Raw genomic sequence first — 13,191 nt, 5'->3', positions numbered from 1 at the left:
TTCTGATGGCTTGGAATTTGTGTTTTGCCTGGGAAATGCCTCACCTTCACAGGATATTTGTTCTTCTACTCCCTATCCTCTTTCCATCATAGTTTTAGATCAGACCTTACTCTCTTCAGGCTTCTAGTCAGTTCTGTTCCATCATGAGCCCCCTGTCCCTCTGCCTGTTGTCCAGTTTGTCAGCTTTAAGCCTACAAAGCAGGATCAATTACTCATATTTCCTACTTTCTTCCCTCAAATCCCTCTAGCAGCTCAGCTGCCATCCCACCACTCTGCGTCTCTTCCTCTCTTTCTGTCTTACCCCTCCCCACATGCTGACGTGGCCAGTGGATTGTCTATACCGCCAGGTCCAGGCCTTGCACTCCATTCCCTGCAGTCTCTTCTTCCCTTGATGTAGCTTCCAAAATGGATTTCTACTTTTTGCTACTTTGATTTACCCAGTCCCTTCCTGCTTCTTCTTGCTTCCGAGAATCAGTCTCAATTCTATAAGCCATTTTTGGAGAGCTCATTACATGCCAGGCACTGGCTGTTCTAAGCCTGAGAGATCAAGTGTAGCCACAGGCCCTGTACTCAGCATGTTCCTCAGCTGAGGCCTTCCTTGGCACCACTTTTCTGCCATGCCTCATGATACTGTCACGAAGGCACCCTCATACAGGAAACTTTGGAGGTGTGTGTCCACATGCCATCCAGCCCAACTGCTCGGTGCCTGCCAGATTTCTAGCTGTTGTCTGACTTGGTTCCCTCTGATGGACTGTGAATTTCTCTCTGATGGACCTTTGTTTGTATCCTTAGCGGTTTCCAATATGTCCTTTCATTCTCAGCTCTTCTCTTGATCAAAAAGCTGCAGCAAAGCTGGGGGGACACCAGATAGCTTTAGAGGAAGTCACAGAGCCATGCGTGAGCCCCTTCACTGCCACTCCCAAAAACATAAACCTTGAGATGCCACAAGTTTGGCTTCCCCATTTCCCTCTTGGTGTCCTGGCTTCCAGATGTCCCTCCCAAGTTAGCTGCTCTTAATCCAACCTGGAAATGGGGGAAGCAGAGTGCTGATCAGGACCGGGCCTAGGGTAAGGTGGGTAAAGGCCTAGGAAGCAAATTTAATGAGGCCTTCCATCTCAGGGTCATTCAAGTGAAGATGCCACTCTTGGGATACCCTTAAAGTGGTAAGCCTGAGTCCAGAGACTGTGATGGTGGCGAATGTGACTTGACCCCCTAGGCAAATTTACAGTAATTGGAGATGGGGGCGCTAGAAGAGGCATGCACAGATGAGGTTAAGCAGGAGCTGGGTCCACCAGACATACTTTTGTGGATAAAGAGGATGGGCACATGGCAGAGGGTATCAAAAGAATAAGGTAAGAGAAAAAAAGTGTGGGAGAAAACATGGGGAGCTGGCATGAAACTGCCAGCCTCTGATCCACTGACACCGCCTTCCACCTGTGGAGCTTCATGGAGTGTGGGGAAGAGGGGAAGGAACTCCTCTGCAGGCCTTGAGTACAACCCAAAGGCTTTGCTCTTCCTCCATGCGAGTTGCCTAAATGGAGCTTGGAGCCTACGTTTGGGGATGATCCACCTGTGCAGCTTCCTGAACATGAACACCAGCCTGGCTGTTCTGGCACCTACCTTGGTGCTTCATGTTTCCCTGTTCTCATGTGTTCACTCTTAGTTCCCCCAGTCACCTGAAGTAATACTCTTGACAAATCTGGTCTTTCTCTTAACCAAAAAGGAGGCGGCGGCAAAGAGCTGACAAAAGGGGGAAAAGAAACACAGCTGTGATTGTTCACTGAGGCCCCTGTTCTCTCTGCCATCTCCAGTTGGTGTCTATTGAAATCCTGACCTCCTCTCCTTACTCCTTTCTATCAGTGCTTTTCCCAGCCTCATCCAAGGCCTCATGCTGACACCCCCTCAGTCTTTGGTTTCTCTCTTTCAAATCCTTTGGCTTTTTCTCTTTTTAAAGCTTCCTTTCTGACATGGTGCCCCTATATTAATTTCCCAGAATGTCTTCCTGTCCTTCTAGACATTTAGGTTGTAGGTGGAGTTATCTCCAGCCCAACCACAAAGCCTTGTCTCCACAGGGCTCCCCAGAAATAGGGGATAGGAGAGAACTACTGTTTTGAGACCACTGACACATGGAGATGTTTGCATGCTCTGAAAACAGAGCCTGCAATGTGTTGGAGAACACCATCCACCACAAGAAAGCTCAAATTTTTAAAACACTCAATGTGGGCATAAATTCTAACTCCTGACTCTACCTACATAGAAAAGATGTCTTGGAGAGTTACTGAGTAGATGGTGAGGCCCCATTCGGCATGTAGACAAGAGAGCACAGTTAAAAGTCAATTTCCAAAGTGCACATTTTCCAAACATTAAGCTTTTTCACTTAAGATCTAAGGGACTGAGGTGAAAATGAAACAATGCATGCAAAAGTACAAACCACATTATAAATGAAAAAGCTGCAACTGACAATTATGTGGAATTTTTTACCTTCTTTTACATGATTCTGAAAACAAATACCAAAAAAAAAAAGAGATAGTAAAGAGTCTCATTTCTCTATATCCTCTACAGTTCCCATCACCTTCCCGTCTCCATACAGAACCAGTTAATTTTTGTGTATCTTTCCAGAGTTTTATACAATTACAAAGACATATATTTTCCTTCATTTTACACAAAAGGTAGTATGGTATACTTCCTTATCCGGAATTGTTTTTTCACTTATCTTTGGGAGCTTGTCATAATACGTAGAGACTCTCCTCCTTTTTACAGCTGCATGCAGTTTCACTATACAGAAGCTTGTTTAACCAGTCCCCTAGTTATATTTAGATTATTTCCTTTTTTGCTACTGCAGTGCTGCACTGAATACCTTGGACATAAATCTTTTCATAAATGTACTTACATCTGAAAGATAAAGTGGTTCTGCTGGGTCAAAGGATATTTGGATTTGTAATTGTGAAAGACAAATTCCTGCCATTTACACTTTCACTAGCATTGTGTGTGAGTGTCTGATCTCCCACAACCTCACTGATGGAGTAGGTTCTCAAAACCTTTGATTTTAAAAAATGTTATCTTACTGTTTTAGTGTGCATCTCTCTTATGAGTAAAATTGTACCTTCTCCATATTTTTAAGGGCCATTTGCATTCCTGTTAACAGTTTTATCAACAACCATTGAATATCTGATGCTAGAGGGCATCTGAACTTTGTTACAAATCTAAAGTCCAACAATTTTCTGATCATCGCACTAGGCAGTTGAGATCAAAGGAGAGCAAAGAATTGAGGTCGGAGATGTTCCATTTGCTCTGACTAAAGTTAAATACCCAAATATGCCACTAGAATGTGAGCAGTGAAAAGTGGGGATTATGCTTTATCCATTTTCAGCAAAGTGCCCAGAATCTTGCAGGCATTTCATCATTAATGAATACTGGGGATAAGATGAACTATTCTTGGGAATTCCTTTCAGAGAAGTACCCAGCTAGCATTACAAACTAGATAATGTGGATAGCTAATGAGCTAAAGTCATTTCCTGTATTTTACTGGAGTATAGCCACCTTAAAATTTACCAATGAAAAATAACCTGAAATGACCATATATAGCTACATATGGTCAGGGTCTGACACTTAATACATTTGTCAAATTTACTGACCAGAATGACTGGAACTTTGCTTAAATGAAGAAATCATCATAATGTAAATAGAACTGTGATGATTCTTAGGAAATCTAAAAAAAAAAAATTGGCAGTATCCTTCTCATCCCATTTTAGGAGAAAAGGTTTCTAGTTCTTGACCATCTGATTCTTTAGGTAAAAACCTCCCAGGACTATAACGGGGCAATACATCTGGCTATCATAAGGACATCTGATTAACTTTGCTCTAACTGTGTTCAACAAAGTTTCCCACTACCTTTTTTTCAGATGGCTCCCTCGTCTCTGATTCTGGTTGCTTCATTCTATTCACAGACAATTCAAGTGCACAGTAAATCTAATTATAGCAGGGGGAAATTTCAAAGTTCAGATCATCTATAGATGAGACACAACAGCAAACATTTTGCTATTAGCTTTGCATAGGTTTAAAGCAGTGATTCTCATTTAAGGGTGTGAGAAGGTGAATATTAGCATCACTTAAGCTTTCTTTCCCTCCTTTCCTCCCTTCTTCCCTCCTTCCATCCTCCCTTCCTTTTCTTTCTGTGTGTAAATACACATACCTGCTCCCCCCTTGTAGAAGATACCACACTCTCTGAAAAGCTTGGTCAGATACACTGAAAAAGCTCCCCACCTTGTTCAAACACATTTCCACCTCCCACCATCACTCTCACCTCTTTACAAGAATGAAAGCACCTTCCCAGTGTCTCCCTTCTTCCTATTCCTTTGGATTCAGCTGGAAACAGAAAGTCATTTCCTTGAATCAACTACTCTGATGTTTTTACTTCTCTAGGAACCATTTCTGTGTTCTGTCTTGTCCTATGGCATTAGAATTATTCCCATTCTGTTCTTAATCTCTACATTCGGAGCTAAAAGAAATCATACATTTGCTCTATATTTGGCATATGATGCTCAATACATGTTTTTTAAGAAAAGTAAAAGATCTAGCTATTCATTACCTGGTCTTCTCATCTTATATTTCTGATATTCATCCTATAAATATTCATAATTTCCTCTCGTTAGTACTTTCCCCGTTGATAATTCCCTCACTGCATTTTGTCAAAGCCGACATCATGATACTTTAAGTCCTTATTTTACTAACACTTAAAAGCCCCTAAAACCATCCTAGCCCAATTCCAAACTTTTTTTAGAGAAGGAAACCAAGACTATGAACAGTTAAGTAACAACTCAGCCAAGGTCAGAATGTGGAACTTTGACTAGAATCCTGGTCTCATTAAGTGCTGATCCAGTAGAGTTTTCTGTCATAGCTCATTATCACATCATCACAAAGTATTTATACTTATTTAACTCTCATTAAAGAGCACCTACCCTGTGCCAAGCCCTGTGCTAGATGCTTTCACACACACCCATTTAGCTAAAGATTAACATAATAAGAAAGTTTTAAAATTAAAATAATATCAAGTCAGGTAAAAACTACAAACCCATTACAATCCACTTGGGGAGAAGGGCCTTTTTCCCTAAAGGAATTTCAGTTAAGAACATTTTGGGTCAGTGGAACCACTCATCCTATAAAGGTTGCCTACTCTTCTCTTGTCCCAATGATGCCCCCTACTTCTCTCTTTACATGCCCTTCGCCCCAAAACTGAATTTGGATCTGACCGGGTGTCTAACATTAATCCCCTCAAGGGGCTGCTTTTCTTCTACCTGTTTTCTTTCTTCCTTCTGAAAGGCATTGGCCTGGGGCCTGAGGCAGGAGCAGAATCACCACATCTTTTTGTCCCCTCACCCCTTCTGCCCCGCATATAGATCTCACCTCAACACCCGCCCTTGCCCTTACCCTTCCAGGTGCGGCAAAGACAAAACGGACACGATATAGTGGAAAGGTCTTGTATATAGTTTTGTCCACTTCAGTGTGTGAGAGCTGCTCTGATCAGAGCCTACAGGAAAGGCATCTGTGCCCGGAGGAAGGGCAATTGCTCCCACCCTACAGGTACCCGGCTGCATTCCGAGCACTTTCACATTTCATGGAAGTCTTTGTGCGGGCAGCCCTTGGCTCATGAGTCTTCCCCTGACTGCTAGAATTGCGGTCAGTCTTCACCAAGGTTGTCTTCTGGAGGGTGCGTTTTACCGGCTTCTCCTGGTCTTGCTGCTTCTCTTCCCTGGGCTTCAAGCCTGGCCTCCTCCTCTCTTCTCGGGTCCTAGGCCTGTTGTCTTCCTTCAGGGTCCGTCCTTTCCTCTCCTCCATCACCTTAGCCCTCGCTTCCTCCCTGGCTCTGGAACGCACCGAGTCCTTGGCTCTTGCCCTTATCTTCCTCGCGTTTGCCCTGGTGCTCCTGGTGCTCCGTCTCCATACCTCCCTGGCCTTCTTGGCCGCCCTGCGATGCGTGCTGCGCCTCCGTGGGCTCCGCGGCCCCGGAAGGCTCCTCCTCGAAGAGCGCGCGCCCTCCGCCACCCTCGGGCGTCCTGGCTTTCTCTTGGGCTTCGGAGTCTTCCAGACCCTGAAGTAGCCCGAGGCGTCCCTGCCGCTGACCCGCAGAAGCGTGCCCTTCACATCAGACTTGGGTGCTTCGCCCGAGGGGCGGCAGCACTTCCTGCGCACTTCGTAGCCAGCATTTCCAAACTCCTTCTTGAGGGCGGCGAGGGTCAGCCCTTTGTGCGCAGTGATGGCTCGGAGCAGCAGCTGGGAGACTTTGAGCACCGAGCGCGGGCCCCTCCTGGGCGGTGGCGTCAGGGTTTTTTCGGCGCCCAGCTGGGTTTTAACTTCAATGGCTTTGGGATCACCAGTGGGCCCAGCCACCTCAGCCATGGCCCCGCTCCCGCCTCTGCGGGGCCGCTGCTGTGGGCTTCCCACGCCGCGGCGCGAGCTAAAGCTGAGGCTGGCTGCGGATGTCACAATGGCAGGCCTGACTTTCCGGTCCTGGCTAGGGAGCTGCCGCCAGACCCCACCCAGGTGGGGGGGCCGGTCAGGCTCCACTTCCTTCTAGGTCTAAACCAATCCAGATCGCGCGTCTGTGCACCCCCCAAAAATCACCTTTATCATCTCCGGGGTTTGTTCCCTGCCCTTGTTATGCTCCCACTTCTCATGACCTTGATCTTAACCACTTTCTGAAGTTCACTGTTTTTCTGTGGTCCTGAACACCATCTACCCACATTTCCCTAAAGTGAAAGGAGCTGCTCCCAACTATCTAAAACAGGTAATACATTGCCTTTAAAAAATAAATGTGGTAGTCTATCACACAAAACCTGATCTAGAAACTCCCACCTTTAGGTCTCACCGGCTAGAGATCTGGTCACGTCTCCCTGACTCTCCACATGGTGGATTCTGTGCAAGAATATGAAGGAAAGAAAGAACCACTGTGCTCCCTCTACCCTAAACAATGATTCCCACACTTGGGAAATTCAGATGCCTCATTTAGGTGGATAGATACCAACCAGTTTCCAAACAGACTAAGAACTCTGGTCTAATCATTATTCTTTGACCAGACTTTGCTTTTCTGCCTCTTGTTCCTCCTCTTGGATTGCTCACTCCCTTTCTTTGTTCAGATATATCCTGCTTATCTTTCAAAGACCTGCTAAATCCTTTCCTTACTGAAGCCTCAACTCTTTCCAATGATTTCTCTCCTCTTAACTACCACATTAAACTTTTGCAATCCTACACTGCATTTTACTTAATTTAAATGAATTTGGTACTAGAGGGTATAATGCAGCACACTAGTTTTAAAAAGAAAACAGCCTGGACTTAGAGCTGGAGACATGGACACATATCTCAGCTCATTAACAGCCATATGGCATTGATAAACCCCTCCATATCTTTAGATCTGACTTCTTTATCTTAAAAAAAGGCCAATAATCCCTTCCTACCAACATCAGAGAATTATTCGAGAGGTTCATTAGAGGTGATGACAGATGACAAAGGATTACCCAAATATAAGGCATAAAATTAATTTTATTCTGAATGTTTAAGCCTTTCCAACTAAATAAAGTTTCCAGAGAGCCAAATAGCCTTTGGATTTCTATGGCCCCTGCTGCATCTAACACTATCCTTCATTATACCCAGCAGGCATTTAATAGAGTCTGTGTAAGCTCCTCTGGTAAGGAGGCTTTCTCTGGATTCAAAGGAAACTCCCAGGGAATCAGGAGAAAGGAGCAGGATGATTCTTAAAGAGCTGAAATGAAGGGGACCAAGGTAGCTAGTTACTCAAGGACTTCTTATTTTGGACACAGTCTAGTTGGGAATTATTCAAAGAATACTTCAAATTGCAAAAGCATATCATACTTCTCCAAAGGACATTCGATATACTCAGCAGTCACAGGCTGAACTATGACATCATTTCTTCTAGGAATCAAAGTGCTAGGAAGTGGCTTAGGCCAGTACTTCTTAAACTTTAGTGTACTTCATAAAATACTGATTCCAGTACATTAGGTCTGGGGTGGGGCCAGAGGTTTTACCTTTCCAACAAGCTCCTCGGTAGTTCCATATGATTAAAACACAACTGTTGGGGAGTGAGGAGTAGACAATGAGAGGGAAGTGGCAGGAGATTAGACTGGAAAAGTAGATTAGGGCCAAGGTGTGAAGGACATGTAACATAGTGACACAGTTGTAAGTAGTCCCATAGCAGTAAATGGTAGAGCGTGGGTTCATACCTAAGTCTACTTAATTCTAAGGACTAAATTATTAACTATGGAGCTAGGTTTCCTTTTCTCCAAGATTGACCTTTATGTGTCTCCACCACAGAGCAAGAAGAAGTTTATCTTCTCAATCACAGTTCAGAATCAGAAGGATCTACAAGCACTCACTGTACTTTCTCCCAGTATTTAAATTAGAGCAAGGTACTGTGTTAGTCCAAGAGACTAACACATCAGCACAGGGACAGTGCACCAACGAAGAGCTACCAGGCAGAAAGATAGAACCACATGGACCAGGTTTTCTCTCATTTGTGTAGTCTCTTGGTCTGGCTATACTTCCTGGTTGTGTAGGCCACTAGCTGTAGGATGGGACAACCATCATGAAAAAAAAACAAGAACCGCATCAGGGGCACTGGGTGGCTCAGTCAGTTAGGCATCTGACTTTTGATTTTGGCTCAGGTCATGATCTCAGGGTTGTGAGACTAAGAATCAAGCCCCTGAATCAAGCCCCACATCAAGCCCTACGTCAAACTGGGTATGTAGCCTGCTTAAGATTCTTTCTCTCCCTCTCTCTCTACCCGGCCTCCCCATGTCTGGAAAAAAAAAAAAGAACCAAATCAAACAACCATGTTTATTGATACCCTTGTGATGACAAAAGAGGACAATTAGAAGCCTCTGGGAAAGGCTGATGTCAAAGGAAAAGAAATATTTGTGGGGAAAAAAACAACATGGCAAACAAAACAAAAAATTTTCATTTATGCATAACCATTTCTTTATACATTTCTGTGTAAATATACTATAAGTAATGGAAGAATAACAAAAATGAGAGGTAAGAAACAAAATGCTTCACTACCACTAAGCTGGCTCAGAAGACAAAAAAGCCAACTACCTGATAGAAACTTTCTGCTGCACCAATCCCTCAGAGTTCTTTTGTTCCCCTTTGGAATAAATCTACTTGCCAGACCTCTTCTGACACCCCAAAGGAAAAAGATACTTCAGAAAAAACAATTTCTTTAGGAAAAGAGTCAGAACAAGCCAGTGTCATACCTCTAATCAGGAGATACCAACTCCAGCTCCAGAAAGACAAGACTGAACCATCCCTTCCAATTTTAATCATCTATGATTATAAAACAGAAGTAAGCACCTAGCTCTACCCTGTTGTGAGAAAGATCAATTGCTCTTAATTTCTGGAAGCCTTGGGGTTAAGGGAGGGGGCAGAAGAGGTAAAAGGATACTTGGTGATAACGTTTAGCCTAAATCTTTCTGCTTCAAGTTCCAGGAAAGATCATATTATTTTTTTTAAGATTTTATTTATTTTATTCATAAGAGATATATATAGAGAGAGACAGAGGCATAGGCAAAGGGAGAAGCAGGCTCCCCATGGGGAGCCCAATGTGGAACTGGACCCTGGGACTCCAGGATCACGCCCTGAGCTGGAGGCAGATGCTGAACCACTGAGCCACCCAGGCATCTCAAGATCATATTATTCTTTGTTGGTAACAAGACTCTTCTGTGGTGGTCATGACTGTTAGGTCTCCAGAGGAACTTGGTTGATTTAGGCATAGCAACCTTTAATTACTATACAAAATTCTAAGAACGTCAGAGGTTTTATTAATCTCACTTCCTCACATAGAGTTATGCAGCTCTAACTTCATTAAGGATAACTCCATGCAAGAGTACAGCAAAATTTAGTAGCACACTTTGATCTAACTTCAAACTATACCCAGGACCCCAAGTTTCTAGGTCTTGCTTACTCAATTACCTTGTATTTGATCAATTTATCTTTCTCAAAACCAAATGATATAAACCTATTCTACAATCTATTACAACTCTCTGACTTAACCTTAAACTGCTAATTGGTTTTCCCCCAAAAGACTCTTTTCCTCTCCTGAACCACTATATACCTTCCACTTTAATGCAAATAACCCCACAATGGTCATTTCAGCAAACAAACCCACTAGTCTACTCATGGCTTTTGTGAGAACTAAAGTGGTTTACACTAAAGAATGTGAAAATAAAAATAACAAGATTTCATAAAAGTATGGAGACAGAATAGCAATTGGGCATTTATCTTTCTAATCCTCAACACAATTGTTCTAGAAGTGAGTCTAGAGAATCTAGATCCAGGTGATGTTACTGGAGGATCAGGCAAATCTCTCAGCAATTATCCTGAAAACATGAAGGTCCAGTCTCCCTGACTCCTCCCAAGAAGCTCTAAAAACCCAGTGTAACACACCCCTCCTCACAAATATAAAATCTATACTCATCCCTCCAAAAATGACAAGAAATAAGGGCTTTGGTATTGGCAAAATCTTACCCAAGTACCTTTTTTCCACTCAAAGTTGTCCTATATGAATTAAATCCCTCATAAATTAAATCAAGCATTATTAATAGTTAAGTCTTTCCATGAGCCCACGATGTGGGACCTCTAAGAACCATTCTACTATAGCACTTAAATATGAAAACTGAAAACCCATTTCTCTGGGGATTTTTACTTTCAATATGAGGCTCAGGGCATTCCAAGACAGACAATCTGCAGTCCCACAATAACACTACATTCTAGGCAACATTCAATTCTGTCATAGTTAACTGCTCCCAGCCATCCATGCCCTTGTCAATTCCCAGAATATTGTACAAATGAACCCAAAGCATAAACACACACACACATACACACACACACACACAAACACAAAATGGTAGAGTAGAAATCATTTACCATATATATGTAACTCTTGTAGTCAGAGAATTGAAATATCCCAGACCTACAACTCACTACAGAGAAGCTTATTTCTATCTTAATCTCTACAGATCTAAAATACCAGAAAATCCAAATTCACTAATTAAAAATTGCTTTCCTTCAAATTAAATGGTGTAAATAAATGTCCATGCTCAGGAATATGAACAAGAGCAAGCCTAATTTGCATTCTCAATTCACAATACACATTCTGGAATTATACTGCATAACTTTCCCCATTTTTTCCTTCAAAACTGCAGTCCTAAATATTTCATTTCAAACACATTTACCTCCCCATTTCCTGTTAAAAATCACATCTAATTTTCTATCTTAAACCTACTCTTCTCTCTCGGCTTTTTCTCAGCCTTTGATCCTTTAGGGAAAAAGAGCTACTATTTACTTATGAAGGCCAATGGATCAAGTATTGTGTTTAAATTATCACTAATTCTTTCAACAACACTGAAAAGTGGATAATATTATTCACATTTACAGATGAGAAGGTAAATGGTGTACCAAAGGAGAAGCCTGGAATGAGAATTCTCTATACCTTACAGGTAAACCCAAAAAGGATTCCTATTTTTTCATCCTCAACCTAGAGTAAGGGAATTGCCACACTAGCTCTTTTCTTCTATCATTTCACTAATCAAAGCTTTGAGCAAGCAATTCCAATTCTCCTTCCTCACTATAATTTCTACCATATACTGTGGAGAACCAGCTACGGAGCCTATCTGAGAACTGAATCTCGTAGTCCTCAGCACAGTGGGGATAGGTGAGGTCCAGAGTCAGCACACAACTCTTGACCACATGGTTCTCCAGATAGAGCTCCTTCACTCCCTACTCCTTGAGTCAATAGCCTATTCTTTTACCTCTTCAAGTCAACATGTTCTTCCTCTGCTTCCCAAAGTTAATAATTCCTATGGCCACTATGCTAGTGGTGAGTCTGAGTCTTGGTCCCCCTGTCCCTCAGACTAAAATTCAGTGAGACTCAGTCTTTCTTCACATGGTTGCCTCCAACTATCCTGGAACCCAGCAATATACTAGTTATGCCAGTTGCCAATTTATTGCTTTTGTTACCTGAATGTGAAAATGGATCTGGGCCTTTTATTTATTTTTTATTTTTTTAAATTTTATTTATTTATTTATTTATTTATTTATTTATTTATTTATTTGGTCTGGGCCTTTTAAATATTTCTCCTTTTTCAGCTGACATCATGTTAAGTTTTGTAGTAAAGGGTACTAGAAAGATTTTGCGGGACAAGAGGGTTTTCCCTTCTAGTTCTGGTTCTCTGTTCTTTACCAGGTTGCTAGAGCAGAGGTTGAAAAACTGTGGCCCATGGGCCCAAACCAGCCTGCTGCCTATTTCTGTGTGGCTTTATAGGCACAACTCAAGTGGACTAGCACTTTTAGCTGCAGAGAACAAGACAAAATGTATCTAGTTCTACTTCATGCTCCACTCCCAATGTATGCCTCCCTGGCCTGGGCCATGTCTTACCACCTCTCTAGGACCACATATACAGTTCTGAATTCTCCACTGGTGGCACTGAAAAATACATTTATATTTTTAATTTTTTTTTAATTTATTTATTTATGATAGTCACAGAGAGAGAGAGAGGAAGAGACACAGGCAGAGGGAGAAGCAGGCTCCATGCACCGGGAGCCGGATATGGGATTCGATCCAAAGGCAGGCGCCAAACCGCTGCGCCACCCAGGGATCCCCATTTATATTTTTAAAATGAATTCCAACCTGGGCACCTGGAGGGCTCAGTTTGTAGAGGATGAAACTTTTTTTTTTTTGAGAGACAGAGAGAGAGAGAGAGAGAGAGAGAGAGAGAGAACATGCATGCACAGTGGAGGAGCGGGGAGAGGGAGAGGGAGAGAGAGAATCTTAAGGAGGCTCCACACCCAGCATGCAGCCTGATGTGGGGTTCAATCTCATGACCATGAGATCATGACCTGAACCAAAATCAAGAGTCAGACACTTAACTGACTGAGCCACCCAGGTTCCCTAAGCATGAAACTGTTGTTCATGAGTTCAAACCCCAAATTGGGTGTAGAACTTATTTAAAAATAAATAAGTAAAATTCCAATCCTTAAAATCACTTTCACTATTTTAAAAAAGATCCTGAAGCTTTTATCTCTTTGTCATTAGACCTAACTTTTAACAAGTTAGGAGTAACTACTAATGAGAAAAATGTATATGATATAATAGTTAAGAACTTGACATTTTTTCAACAAAATACT

At 42.5% G+C, this 13,191-nt stretch overlaps 1 protein-coding gene across 1 annotated transcript in view; it reads right to left on the bottom strand.

Annotated features, from left to right (window-relative positions):
* Positions 1 to 5,574: 5,574 nt before the first annotated feature.
* The window catches only part of LOC129505521 (testis-specific H1 histone), a 32,943-nt gene continuing 25,326 nt past the window's right edge, over positions 5,575 to 13,191 (bottom strand). The window contains exon 3 of the mRNA XM_055318532.1: positions 5,575 to 6,519. Coding sequence (XP_055174507.1) covers positions 5,575 to 6,519 — 945 coding nt within the window. The remainder of the gene's footprint in view (positions 6,520 to 13,191) is intronic.

Source organism: Nyctereutes procyonoides, unplaced genomic scaffold, assembly GCF_905146905.1.
Source record: "Nyctereutes procyonoides isolate TBG_1078 unplaced genomic scaffold, NYPRO_anot_genome, whole genome shotgun sequence".
NCBI lineage: Eukaryota > Metazoa > Chordata > Mammalia > Carnivora > Canidae > Nyctereutes > Nyctereutes procyonoides.
The sequence above is the reverse complement of the archived record's forward strand: the minus strand, read 5'-3'. Positions and strand labels throughout refer to the sequence as shown.